Genomic DNA, 14820 nt, shown 5'->3' with positions numbered 1-14820 from the left:
GGGCAGCTGGCTGACAATCCATCAATTCTTCTCTCTCCAGTTGGCCCCTCCCTTCCCCCTGAGCACATTAGTGAAGAGAGGGGCTGAATGAAGCTTTCTAAGTTCTTGGAAGAGGACTGGTTGATGGATTGTCTTCTTAATCACTCTTACCTTAGAGTCAAAAGTTTAGCAAGGCTGTTTTTAAATCACCGGAGCAAAGAAACTTTGTTTTTTAAATTGATTTGCTATAGTGTGTTTTTTGCCATCCACATTGCGAATAATTAGTCTCAACCTGTATACAACTATCTGTTGTATAGGTTTTCTGTCGTATTCCAACTAAAAAATCAAACTGAATTTGGAGGCTTCTGTTCTTCCTGTCTAAATATGCTCAAAACTTATTGTTTGAGGTGCTTAGCATAAGGCAGGTGGGGCTAGGTCTGTAATGTAGTCAATAAGATTTTTACAGGGGGCACAGCTGGCTAGATTAGGATAATCAATAATGACCTTCTGACAAGGGGTTCAAAAAAATAGTACGAAGTTTCGAAATGGCTGGGTTATTATGTGTCATCACCTGAAATAGCTTCCCATCACCACATTTTCTGGAACTCTCAAAACAGCAGGGCAAGATTAGTCCCTTTAGTTTCATATATGAGACATTTCTGTTCTGCAGATTAAAAGAAGAGACAGTCAAAAATGTAAGTGACCACTAAACATAAAAAAGAAGGCGGCAGGGAAGGGGGAGTTCATCTCTACTGAGCTAGGGATGAAAACAGCAGAGCACTTCTACTGAAACCATAGAAAAACTTGAATCATTAATGTTTTATGTCTGCTTTTATTGCTGTTCTGTGTGGCTACATTTTTATGTTCGATATTTTATATTTATCTATTACTGCTGCTTTTATGGCTTTATTGCTGCTGCCTCTTGCTTTCTGCTGTTTTATTGCTGCATTGTTTTTATTATTCCTGGCCACTGCTCCCCAGGGATGCTGCCCTACCTGAAGGTGCCACCCGCATGCCCACTGCCTTGTCCCACACGTTCTGAGAGCCGGCTACGCCATGCGCATCTTACCCGGCCCTCAGAACTCCGCTGGGGGTGGCCTTCAGATCGACTCACCAACTGAGTTCTGCCGAGGGTGGTGCTGCTAGTGGGAGTGGATGGTGATGTGGTGCTTCCCCCCCCCAAGCCTGGTGCATTTACACCCCTTGCCCCCCCCCCAGGTACACCACTGTATTTTAGGTTTTGCTGTGGAAATACCAAACTACTTTGACCCCTTATTACAGACTGTAATGTGAAACAACAACTTAGAAGGAGGAACATGTTAAAATGGGAAATTTAGAGCGACAGTGGGCTCTCTTAAAGTCTTCTCTCTGCCCTTCCTTATTGCATTGAATATTCCAGCCTTATTGTGGCATTTTATTTCTTAGTGGGCATTTTCCTATCTATATCCAGAAATAACTTAATGGTGGTTTTCATATCGGTAAGTCTGATTGTTCCTGGAACTGGAAGTATATTGTGTTCTCTTAACTCAGATAATCTTGAGTCATAATGAATTCTAAGCAATGGCAATTCATGTGTGTGTTACAAACCTCAGTTTGTAAGTTCCGCTTCTCATTCAGTATTTTGTTCTATAATACCTTTAATATTTCTTTCAGGTTCCGAAAAAAGAAATGTGTGTGTTCGTCCTCTGTGGTATGTTTCTTCAGGTTTTTCCTCATTTTAAGTTGTATAGATTTACAAACAAAAAAAAAATGGTGTGATTTGAAACCTTAACACATTTTCTACATGTAAGCAAGTCCTTGGCATTATGTTCTTGCCACCTAAGAATTATTTACTAGAAATTTCCTTTTGGTGGGTTGGCTAACGTCTTGCAGAAGGGATTTAAGAAGGTTGTGGGACAATTAAATGTGTATGAACAGGCCTCCTTGTATCTGCCTGTATATATTTGACCTAAACAGGCAGAGGTGGCATTGGATTAATGGTGCTGGTATAGGAATTATTCTTGGTTTGGTGGTCAAAGTGTGTTGTATGGTAGATTCCTAATTCACTGACGTTGTGAAGGGGGCAATATTTTAAGGTAGACTTAAAAAATAGAAAGGAAATCTTAGAATACTTTTCAATCCCACGAGTTGTTGGCACCAGATTTACTGGAGGTGGTGGTGGTGGTGGTGGTGGTGGTGATTCCTAAAATTGCTAGATGCTGTACAAAGATAAAAATGAACCCTGGTGCAGATGTAGCAATCTAAAGTTCTAAGAGACCAGATTGCCAGATGAAATGGGTGTCAAGCAATTCTTATTAAAGGCTTGACCCAAAGTAGAAATTACATTCAGCTGCATTAGCCCTGTTCTTATACCCGGGGCAAGTGAGTGTGCGTAGAGGGAGATCTACGTACGTTCACTTGAATGTCTGCATGGGGTCAGCCCACAAATAGCTGTACATGTGCAGGGTGCTCTCCTTGTGATTTGAGAACTGTGGGCTGTTTAATGTTCTCAGTTGTGTCGAGGTTCCTGTGTGCTTCACTTATATGTTCATTGAATTTATGTACATATTCAAGCAAACAAATAGAGGGGGCAGAGCCTGCTGCCATGATCCTTCTTCTATCTCTAAATGTGTTCAGTATCCCTGGATATGTTATGAGGAGAGTACTACTTAGTCAAACAGTATTATTACACAGATTTCCTGAATCTGACTCTGTATTATTACACAGTATTTTCAAAACTGACTGGCTTATGGTTCTCCAGCATCTCAGGCAGGGATCTTAGCCCTGGTACTTAAGATTCTTGTGCCAGGGGAAACTGGAATTTGAACCCAATTCCTCCACCAAAATATTTCTGACACACAGAGAAGTTGCAGATCAGAATGAAGGTTTGCACTCCGCACAGAATGTAAGAGGACTTTTGCCATAGAATACGAACAGCCAGCTTAAAATTTGATTTGCTAAACTTTATTAAGAGATTTGAAAAGATGGCTCTAAACTTGTTGTTTCAAACTGTTGTTCTATACAATTAAGAAAAATGTTCTTTTTCAGCACCTCAACAAAATCCACCATCACAACCAAAGCTGTTGAAACCTCAGAGTTCAGAAAGGCCACTAGCAATGGATTTGCTAAAGAACTCAAATCGACCACCACAGAACTTTTGCCTGAATCCAAAGAACAGCCTACAGTGAAGAAAGAACTCTCCCTTGTTTCATCCAAAGAAGTCAAACCAAGCAGGCTGGAACTGCTGAAGGAACCCAGTACAGAGTCACCTAAAGAAGATGGGAGAGGTTGTCGGGTCCTGCAGAAAACATCAAGCACCATAACTCTCCAGTCTGTTAAAGTACAAACTGGACCCAAATCGGAGTTGAAAACAACTTGTTCCAGACAGGTAGATGATGAGAAAAGAGTATCACAACCAGTGTCAACAAGTTGGCAATCTGCCTCTTCTATCAGGCCTGGTGGTTTTAGGACTAAAGAATTGGAAGACCATGTTGGATTAAAGAAAAATTTGACAGATGCCAAGAGGGAAACTCAGGGGATTGCTCCCCAGTTTGAGAGTCGCCCACAAAGTCAAGAAGCTCTAGAAGGAGAAGATGTTACATTCAGATGTAAAGGTAAATAGTTGCATTGTGAAAAGATGTTTACTCGGGTCTTGTATACACTTGGAGTAAGAAATAAGATGGTGGAATTGAGCGCACTGTGCAATTTTAGGCTGCAGGTGCTGGGAGCACCATAAAAACTATTTCCTTATGTGAAGAATTCCCTACAAATAGAACATTAGCACAGCAAAGAGTGGGCTAGAATCACTCCCACTCTGCTAGTTTTTTTATATGGGGGGAGCATTCAGAAATGCTCGTATGTATGTCCCAGCTGCAAGCTGAAGTGTATTACCTCAAGAGTCCCATCGCCTCATAAGAACATAAGAACATAAGAACAGCCCCACTGGATCAGGCCATAGGCCCATCTAGTCCAGCTTCCTGTATCTCACAGCGGCCCACCAAATGCCCCAGGGAGCACACCAGATAACAAGAGACCTCGTCCTGGTGCTCTCCCCTACATCTGGCATTCTGACTTAACCCATTCCTAAAATCAGGAGGTTGCGCATACACATCATGGCTTGTACCCCATAATGGATTTTTCCTCCAGAAACGCGTCCAATCCCCTTTTAAAGGCGTCTAGGCTAGACGCCAGCACCACATCCTGTGGCAATGAGTTCCTCAGACTGACCACGCGCTGAGTAAAGAAATATTTTCTTTTGTCTGTCCTAACCCGCCCAACACTCAATTTTAGTGGATGTCCCCTGGTTCTGGTATTATGTGAGAGTGTAAAGAGCATCTCCCTATCCACTCTGTCCATCCCCTGCATAATTTTGTATGTCTCAATCATGTCCCCCCTCAAGCGTCTCTTTTCTAGGCTGAAGAGGCCCAAACGCCGTAGCCTTTCCTCATAAGGAAGGTGCCCCAGCCCCGTAATCAGCTTAGTCGCTCTCTTTTGCACCTTTTCCATTTCCACTATGTCTTTTTTGAGATGCGGCGACCAGAACTGGACACAATACTCCAGGTGTGGCCTTACCATCGATTTGTACAACGGCATTGTAATATTAGCCGTTTTGTTCTCAATACCCTTCCTAATGATCCCAAGCATAGAATTGGCCTTCTTCACTGCCGCCGCACATTGGGTCGACACTTTCATCGACCTGTCCACCACCACCCCAAGATCTCTCTCCTGATCTGTCACAGACAGCTCAGAACCCATCAGCCTATATCTAAAGTTTTGATTTTTTGCCCCAATATGCATGACTTTACACTTACTGACATTGAAGCGCATCTGCCATTTTGCTGCCCATTCTGCCAGTCTGGAGAGATCCTTCTGGAGCTCCTCACAATCACTTCTGGTCTTTACCACTCAGAAAAGTTTGGTGTTGTCTGCAAACTTAGCCACTTCACTGCTCAACCCTGTCTCCAGGTCATTTATGAAGAGGTTGAAAAGCACCGGTCCCAGGACAGATCCTTGGGGCACACCGCTTTTCACCTCTCTCCATTGTGAAAATTGCCCATTGACACCCACTCTCTGCTTCCTGGCCTCCAACCAGTTCTCAATCCACGAGAGGACCTGTCCTCTAATTCCGCCTCATTCTGCTGCATATGTTGTTCAGGCCAAAGAATTCAGTTCATGAGGCTAAGATAGTGAAATAATGGTGAATTTAATGCTTAGGGCTGTCATTGTGACCTGTTTCAGTCACTGATACTGCAGTTTTGTTCACAGCCCTGCAAACAGACCCTTTGGACGCTCGCAGCTTGTGAGTGGATCGTGCTATAAGACTGCAGTCCTGTCCATATTTACTCAGAAATAAGGTTCACCATGTTTGGTTTGGGCTTACTCTCTTGTAAGTCTGTTTAGGATTGCAGTGTTAACACACAATGTACGGGATGTTTTGTGACTGTGTAATGAGGTGACAGTTATCTTTAATAAAATATTTAAATATAATGAAACTTCATAAGATCATGACTTGCACGTAGGTTGTTTATAGCAATGTCACTAACACTGTATTCTACTCCAGTTAAAATATGGAAGAAAAAAATATTTCAAGCCTGCAGTTAAGGATCAGAATTCTTCCACAGACTGTTCCATTATAATGTTCCAGTCTCCCTGCTGAGCTGACTGGGGTGATCTCGGGGGTAGCATTGGAGTCCCACCACCTATCAGTGCTGGGGGACTTCAGTGTTCATGCTGAGGCACCTGCAGCAGGTGGAGCTCAGGATTTCATGGCTGCCATGACAACCATGGGCCTGTCCCAGAAGATCTTGGCCCCAACACATACTGCAGGACACGTGCTGGACCTGGTGTTTACAGCTGGGCACGGGGCTAGTGATCTGGATGTAGAGGAGGTTAAGATCACTCTGTTGTCATGGACAGATCACTTCCTGGTAAGGTTTAGGCTTGTTGCAGCTTCTTACCTTTGCAGAGGTGGGGAACCGCATTCTGTGGTCTGCCCTCAGAGGCTAATGGATCCTGAAGGTTTCCAGAGGGCTCTGGGGGATTTTTCCACTGCCAAGACTGGCATCTCATCTGAGGCCCTGGTTGACCTCTGGAATGGGGAAATGACCAGGGCAGTGGATGAGATTGCTCCAGAGCGACCTCTGCCACGTTGCAGACTTGGAGCGGCTCCTTAGTTCACTGAGGAGCTGCGAATGATGAAGCAGCAGGGCAGGCATCTAGAGCGACGGTGGCAGAAAACTTGTGATGAATCCGATTGGACACGGAGTAGAGCTCATTACAGAGCCTATTCCATGGCCGTGGTAGCAGCGAAGAGATCTTTCTTCTCTGCTACCATTGTGTCTGCTGAGAACCGTCCACCAGAACCGTTCCGTGTGGTACGGGGCCTCCTCCATCAGGCCCCTCCAGTAGACCAAGAGGAACACACAGTCAGCCATGGTGATGTTTGCAGAACATTTCGCAGATAAAATCGATCGTATTAGTCACGACTTGGATGCCACATTGACAATGTCTGGCGATGTCCCCTTGGCAACCGCTTGTCCGGTGTTGTGGGATTCTTTTCAGCTTGTACAACCTGAGGATGTGGACAGACTCCTTTGGAGTGTGAGGCTATCTGCCTGCCTGCTTGACCCTTACCCAGCTTGGCTGATAAGAGCTGCCCAGGGTGGACTGGCTGAGTGGACAGGGAGGGTGGTCAACTCTTCCTTGATGGAGAAGAGTTGATGCGCTTTGAAACAGGCGGTAGTTCGCCCCCTCCTGAAGAGGCCCTCCCTGGATTCCACTGTATTAGACAACTGTCGGCCAGTCTCCAACATCCCGTTTCTGGGCAAGGTAATTAAGTGGGTAGTGGCGTCTCAACTCCAGAAGGTCTTGGATGAAGCAGATTATCTGGATCCTTTTCAATCTGGTTTCAGGCTGGGCTTTGGGATGGAAACCGCCTTGGTCGCCTTGGTGGATGACCTACGCCAGGGACTGGACAGGGGGAGTGCATCCCTGTTGGTCCTGCTGGACCTCTCAGCGGCTTTCGATACCATCGACCATGGTATCCTTCTGGGCCGATTGGCCGAGTTTGGAGTTGGAGGCACTGTTTTGCAGTGGTTCCGCTCCTACTTAGAGGATTGGTCCCAGATGGTTGTACTGGGGGATACCTGTTTAACACCCTGGCCCTTGAGGTGCGGGGTGCCACAGGCTTCAGTTCTGTCCTCCATGCTATTTAACATCTATAGGAAACCACTGGGAGAGGTCATCCGGGGGTTTGGAGTGGGGTGCCATCAATATGCTGATGACACCCAGCTCTATCTCTCCTTTCCTCCAGACTCCAGGGTGGCGGTTGATGTCCTGGAGTGCTGTCTGGAGGCAGTGAGGATCTGGATGGGGGCTAACAAGCTGAAATTAAATCCGGATAAGACAGAGGCTCTCCTGGTTTGGAAATCCTCGATGCAGGTGCTGGAGTATCGGCTTGTACTGAATGGGGTTGCACTCCGCAGCTTGGAGGTCCACCTGGACTCGCAGCTGCTCCTGGATTCCCAGGTGGCAGCTGTGGCTAGGGGGGCCTTCGCTCAGCTTCGGCTGGTGTGCTAGCTGCGGCCGTACTTGGATTGTGCAGACCTGGCCACGGTGATCCATGCCATGGTGACAGCGAGGCTAGATTATTGTAACACGCTCTATCTGGGGCTGCCCTTGAAGATGGTTCGGAAACTGCAACTAGTGCAGAATGCGGCGGCCCGTGTAGTTACTGGAGGTAGGCGATTTGACTCTGTCAGTCCGCTTCTCCAGCGGCTGCACTGGCTGCCCATTCATTTCCGGGCCCAATTCAAGGTGCTGGTTTTGACCTTTAAAGCCCTATACTGCTCTGGGCCAGGGTATCTTAGAGATTGTCTACTCCCGTACAATCCAGCTCGTCCTCTTAGGTCATCAGAGAAGGCCTTTTTACAAGTGCTGCCGCCTAGGGAGGTATGTGAGGCGGCAGCAAGAAATAGGGCCTTCTCAGTAGTGGCACCAACGCTATGGAATTCCCTTTCCCTTGACTTAAGAACTACTCCCTCTCTTGAAACTTTTCAGCGAGGCCTAAAGTCCCTTCTGCTTAGACAAACCTTCTGAGTTCCTAGCCTTTTTAACATCTTTTAATATCTTTTTAAACATCTGGCTACAGGCCTGATCCTTTTATAATTTGCTGCACCATGCTCTTTTACCTGACTACTTTTTTACCTGACTACTGTTTTTATGATATGTTGTTATGCTTTTATCTGTTTTTAAATTACGTTTTTAAATTTGTTTTAACCTTGTTTGTAAGTCGCCTTGAGTCCCTCCAGGGAGAAAGGCGGCGTAAAAATAAAGTTAATAATAATAATAATAAGTCTGTTTTGCCTTTATGATTTTCTTAAGCTTGTTCAAGTTAGTCTTTTTCAAAATGATGTGTCGTACTACATTCTTACCACTGAGAACTGGAAAAGATACTTCTTGTTTATTAATTTAGCTGTGATGAACTAGTTTCAGGGAAGCCCAAGGCAGATGTTGAATGGTTCAAAGAAGGAGCCCAAATTGAAGCAGGAGACAGAGTTCAGATATATGAAGAGGATGGGGTCCATTGTTTGGGCTTGAAAAAAACCCAGTTGGAAAACAGTGGGTCTTACTGTTGCACAGCCTCCAATGCTAGAGGCCAGGCTTCAACCAGGTGGATATTAACTGTTAGAAGTAAGTATGTCATTTATAGCATAACTTGTCCTCGTGATTGCTTTGAGGGCCTGGCTAATGCAGAACATGAATGTCCTCTGACCAGGGAGAAGGAAAAGGCAGACACTCAAACACAGTACAGATTGTATAGTGGTTTTCTTGAGCCTTATAAAACTTTGAAAGATGTTGGTTTTGAGTTTGGTCTTACATATTTAACAGACTGCCAGTGCAATCCTAGACATATCTTCTCAGAGGTAAATCTCAGTTCAATAAGGCTTACTCTCAGGTAAGTATATATGGCATTGCAGCCTGAGTGCATCTTTCTGGTGATGCCATGTCTTTATGACTGTAATTTGAGCAATCGTGTTTAAATGTGTCCATTGGCTGCTCTCTGCCTATAGAACCAGCTTCTCCTGTTTTTTAAACTTGTATTTATGTAAACTATACCCTACTTTTGCCACTTATGCTCTCAAAGCACTTCACCAAAATCTTATTTTTCTGTAAGTAATTACCTGCATGATTAGATATATCGGGTATGAATAGTGTTTCAAGGGAAAGGGCTGCTCAGGGAAGGATAAAGCAGTTTTCCTCCTGCCTCTCTCTGAGAACCACACCTTTTGCAATAGCAGATAAGCTGTCCAACTAATATTACCTATAGCTGTAGTATAATGTGTAGCTTTGGCTCTTTTATCCATAGTAGGTTGCAACCGTGTATGAAGTACTGGTGACCTGGCCTGGCATTTTGTTAATTAAACTCTTGTCACATCAGTGAAATACGTATTCTTGATGTGTTGCACATGTAAGAATCTTGATTGCACATGTAAGAATCATGCTTCTTCTCTCCTTCCAATAGCCCAAAAGGTTTTTGAGTCTGGTAATTGCGTGCTATTGTGTTCATAGCCTTGGAGTTTGTTATGTGTCTATAACGATGGTTTCTTCTGCTTCAATTTGTAGGGCCTAAAGTAAAGGAAATTGCTCCCCATTTTTCCAGTGTATTGAAATCCTGCAGTGTGAGTGAAGGGCAGGATTTTGTGCTTCAGTGCTCAGTTGAGGGGACACCTGTGCCTCAGATCACTTGGCTCCTCAATGGTAAGGCAACAGGTTTGGTCAGAAAATCACATGTGGAGAAGCACCTACAGTGGGTGCTCAAATAAACTGTAAATGCAGGCTGTGTTCTTGACATGATGACATTCTTAAGGGAGAGATTAACACTGAAGGACAGTATTGATGAGAAGACGAATGGAGCAGATCATTCTAATCATAATGGGGCTGCTTCAGTTAGGAAGGAAGAACTGCTAGGAGGCAGTTCCCTTTCACAGTTGCCTGTGTGGTATGATGTGTGATCTGTAGGGGAGATTCTGAGAGAAAGAAAGTGGTTTGGTGTAGTTTTAAAGAACAACCACCAGGGGTCATATGTGACAAAGATGAAGTGTGTGACTAATTGTTCCATTGCCTTTTAAGAGTTGCCTTTATTGTGTTAGAATGCAAACTCTTTGATATCCAATTTAAATTTACATACAAAAGTGATGTACCAACACAGGTGACTCTGGCATTGTATTATCTTGTCTTCTCCTAGTTTCCTAATGCAAAACGTCAGTTAAAATCAATTGTATTAGGCCTGGTCTAGACATTCAGGAGAATGAGGGCACAATCCTAACCAGGTCTACTCAGAAGTAAATCCTATTTTGTTCAATGAGGCTTACTCTCAGGAAAGTGTGGTTAGGATTGCAGCCTTAGGGCCCAATCCTATCCAATTTTCCAGCACTGATGCAGCTGCAATGCAGCCTTAATGTAAGCAAACAAATGTTCCCATATCTTTAGGAGACCTCTGTGCCTGCTGCCCCACCACAAGATGCAGTGCACAGCCCATTGGCACAGCTGCACCGGTGCTGGAAAATTGGATAGGATTGGGCCCTGAGTCAGTAGAATAGATTATACCACTTTCACACTGCAGATGGGGAACGTGATTTTTTTTTTTAATTCAACCCTATGTGAAAATGCCCTGCTAGTGTGAAAAGAATGGAACAGAGGTCCTATCCCTGACCTTTGCCAGCTATTCTGGTTTCCTGCTTGTGGGAAGTTTTTGAAAAAGCATTATATGTTTATGTTCTCCTTCACCTGAAATCTGAAACAATTTGATCCATTCTAACATCTTAGGGCCCAATCCTATCCAACTTTTCAGTGCTGATGCAGCCACAATGCAGCCCCAAGGTAAGAGAACAAACATCCACTTATTTTGAGGAGGCCTCTGTGATTGCCCCTCAACTTCAGCAGGCAGTGTGTGCCCCATTGGCATAGCTGCACCAGCACTGGAAAATTGGATAGGATTGGGCCCTTACTCTGCTCCAAATATAGACATTATTTTCAAGTAAATATGTGTTAGAGTTGATATGTCAGGCTAGTTCGTCTTAGATTTTATGAATCTTGCCCATCTTTGACTGACTGTTGCCCTGCCAAAAAGTTTACTATCACTAGCAGCCAGCAACATTGGGAATAAGACTAACAATCTCAAACCTGGTCTATACACAGATTCAGGAAATGTGTGAGGAGAAATGGGATCCCATGTGCTGTTATTGTCCTCAAAGTCGAGATGTTAATTATTGCTGTGAAGCAGCTCTACGCAGTAAGTGTAGAGTGATGTGCAATTAATGTCATTTGAATCACATATATACTAATGGGTCTGAGTTGATTGTGACTAACAAGAAAAAGATTTTAGAACTGTGGTGGACAGCTCAATGAAAACATTGATCCAGTTGATCAATAGTTGGCAACTGATCAAAGATAGATGCATTGGTCTTTCTTTGCAGAAAGCCTAGGCTCCTGTGCAACACTTCCTTTTTGTATACAAAAATGGGGTTTGGAATTCTGTGACCAGAAACTCTAAACCACAGATTTGGAAAAAATGATACAAGACGTATTTGTCATCTCAATTTTCACAATATGTCTTTCTCCAGAATTTTTATGACACATACCAAGATAAAAGCCTGCAGCCAATAAGAATATAAGAGCAGCCTTGTGTTCATACCAAAGGCCTTGCAATCCAACTTTTGTTTTCTCATGGTAACCAGCCAGATGCCTCTGAGAAGTTCACAAGAAGAACATGAACACAATAGCTCGTGCAGCAGGAAGCTTGGTTAACAAGCTACCTGCCTCCCAACCCGCTCCATCTTTCCTTGCAACAGCCCCCCCCCCCCCAGGAATGAAGGAGCCGCCTTCATGAGGGCCTTGCTTCGGAAGTAGAGTCTCCATTCCTAGAGGGCTGAAAGGCACCACAGAAGGAACCCTATCCTAGGGAAGAGGGAAGGACTGGGAGACAAAACTCATAAAAACTTTAACTAGTGCATTTTTAATAACCATCAACCTCTGTTCCCTGTGGTTTGCCAGGAGCAAAGCTTCTGCTTGTACTTCTATTCCCAACCCCCAGGGCTCACAAGTAGTTCCCCATCTCTTTTGCTTCTGATCATGATACATAGTTGTTTATACATAACTTGGAAACAGACTTGGGTGAATTGTAAACTGTCACTGAATCTCAACATTTCTTACAGCTTTCAGAATTTACCTTCTAGAACATGATTTTGCTTAAGGATCAAGCTGGCTAATTGCAGTATCCTTGTGAATGCAAACAATCAACTCCTCTCTGACATGGAAGAATATGTTGCAGTTAGAAAGGAAAGCTATCCTTAACCAAATAAAGGAGAAAGTTGCATTCCTGGTCTGTGACTGTTAACTCCAGGCATGCTTAGTGGTGTTCCAGGCAAAATGGTGTGCATACAGTACACAAATTTTAGTAAGATATTGATCACTTAAATAGTTCTTACTTGGTGTTTGGAATTTACAAATTAGAACATTTCCATATTGGGTCAGACTCTGATCCTGTGATCCCCAAGACTGGAATAAACATTTAGGAGCTTTATAGTATATAGGGCTTATGGTACACATATGGTACTTGCCCAGTTCCTTCAGTGTGCGTGCCAGAAAATGCTTAGCATAGTTTTAAACTGGGCTAGAACTTCAGTAAAGGAAAATGCAGTTAGGTTTTTTAATGGCACAGCAAGCAAATGTTTCGGGGCTGAGTTCTCCAAACAATATTCGGATCCAGAGAATGAGTGGAAGGCAACAGGTTTCATGGGCAGTGTACATGGTTTTATGTGGTCAAAATACATGCAAATGTACATGAAAAATTAAGATGGTCCTGTCCTTTCGTGTTGGTCAAGGTGAATGGATGTATAGGTGTTGGTCAAGGTTGGTCGTGTTGGTCAAGGTGAAAGGAGGGGGATGTATAGAATGAATCCGTATGGCTTCCAGTTTCTAATCCACTTACAGTACAATCCTATGCATGTCTACTTAGAAGTTAGTCCAATGTTGTTCAGTGGGGCTTATTCTCAGGATTGCAGCTGTAGGGATTTAAACAAGAGTTTGCATAAAATGATATGAGAAGACTTGAGCCTTTACTGGACATATCTGTTTGTATATTTTGTGTATAAAATCTTTACACGTCTACCTAGTGTGAATTTCAGTATAAAAGCTCAGTGTGGAATCTGTAGGAGCGCCTTATCAAAGAGGTGTGAAGAATTGGGCAGAGTGGAGAAATAACATTAAAGTTCACAGATCCCTGCAATATCTTTTTTGCATCCTGTTTTACAGGAAGCAAAGCATATGTATATGTGCGAAGAAATTATCAGTGTAATGCAAGTTATTGAGCTATAAAACTGAGAAACAATGATTTCAAGAAAATGGGTTGCCAACTAAAATGTCCAGCAATTTCTTGTTGCTTCTTCCCTCTTCTGTAGATCAGCCTATTCAGTATGCCCATTCTGTCTTTGAAGATGGAACTGCAAAACTAACGGTTCAAGACGCCTTACCAGAAGACAATGGTGTCTTTACTTGTCTGGCAGAAAATAGTGCTGGAAGAGCATCCTGCAGTGCTCAGGTTACTGTCAGAGGTGAGCATTTTGAAGGTAAATGTCCCTTTGATTGACAGCTTGGGAGAAAACTGTATGGATTTAAGGTGTTGGGGTGTGTGTGCTTACGTTGAGTGACTAGAAATTCCTTATCATTCCTTTTTCAGTGGAAACACAGATATAAATAGGGAAACATATGCTCTGCTTTGCTGCTGAGGTAGGGTCCTGTAGTGTCTTTAGAGATTGGGACCTAGATCTTCATACTTTTGATCAGTTGATATACAAGTTAGTATATTTGGTGTAAGCAATATTTCTTTTATGTCATATTTATATTCACTAGCATGATGTTCTTATGTTGGCTTGATAGACTTCTACTAATTATATTTCTGTGAATTGTTGGGAACCTCTACTACTGGTGCACTTTGCCCTCTACTGCTATCACCTTTGCTCATACTGCCATTTGATCTCACTGCAGGCTTCATTCTATGCAGTTCTATAGAGTTGAGATTACAATGCAAAGGAGCATAATCATCTGTCAGGAATGAGATTTTGGGCGCATTCCTGTCCAATTTTCCAACACCGGTGCAACTGAAGTGCAGCCGCAAGGTAAGGGAACAAATGTTCCTATACCTTGAGGAGGCCCCTGTGACTGCCTCTCCACCACAGGATGCAGCACATGCCCCATTGGCATGGCTACACCAGTCCTGGAAAATTGGATAGGACTGGGCCCTTTGAGTAAAAACAATCCAGCCCAGTGGAGTAGCCTGGACTAAAACCTTCCTATCCACCACATGTTCTTTGTTGCTGACCTTCTACACAATTTTCATGTCTTATGCTTTGTTTAGTTCTCCTAAATGATTTCCCACTGACCTGTAGAGCAGGCAAAAACCTGCCAAGAGCGCAGCAGCATTACATGGCTGTCTTTCATGTATTTGTCACTGCTTTAAGTGAATCTAATCCACTATCATATGCCACTAATACGGGAAGAACATTAGAATTGGGTGGACAAACATTCAATATAGCAAGATAATTCTGGGGACATTGCCAAAGCTTTGTGCATCTTTTGTCACATGCATGTTTTAGTTGGCCAAACCCAGTTTCCCTGCTTCTGTTATAAATAGGGGGGTTTGATGTGTGTGTTTTATTCTGCTTTAAGCTTCAGCCTGGTTGCTGGGATGCATGAACTAAATGGAGACTATTTTTGCAGCCAGAGACTTAAACATATGGTACTAGAGACTACAGAGAATAACAGATTTAAAGCATCCTGTTAAACCTCATTACTTTGCATTTA

The 14820-nt window shown here is 43.5% G+C and overlaps 1 protein-coding gene across 1 annotated transcript in view; it reads left to right on the top strand.

Annotated features, from left to right (window-relative positions):
- MYLK (myosin light chain kinase) overlaps nucleotides 1–14820 on the top strand; it is a 246000-nt gene that overhangs the window by 116368 nt on the left and 114812 nt on the right. The window contains exons 8-12 of the mRNA XM_066621393.1: nucleotides 1633–1669; nucleotides 3007–3572; nucleotides 8446–8649; nucleotides 9583–9717; nucleotides 13419–13571. Of these exons, the coding sequence (XP_066477490.1) occupies nucleotides 1633–1669; nucleotides 3007–3572; nucleotides 8446–8649; nucleotides 9583–9717; nucleotides 13419–13571 (1095 nt within the window). The remainder of the gene's footprint in view (nucleotides 1–1632; nucleotides 1670–3006; nucleotides 3573–8445; nucleotides 8650–9582; nucleotides 9718–13418; nucleotides 13572–14820) is intronic.

The sequence above is a fragment of the Tiliqua scincoides genome, chromosome 1 (assembly GCF_035046505.1).
Source record: "Tiliqua scincoides isolate rTilSci1 chromosome 1, rTilSci1.hap2, whole genome shotgun sequence".
In the NCBI taxonomy this organism is placed as follows: domain Eukaryota; kingdom Metazoa; phylum Chordata; class Lepidosauria; order Squamata; family Scincidae; genus Tiliqua; species Tiliqua scincoides.
The sequence above is the reverse complement of the archived record's forward strand: the minus strand, read 5'-3'. Positions and strand labels throughout refer to the sequence as shown.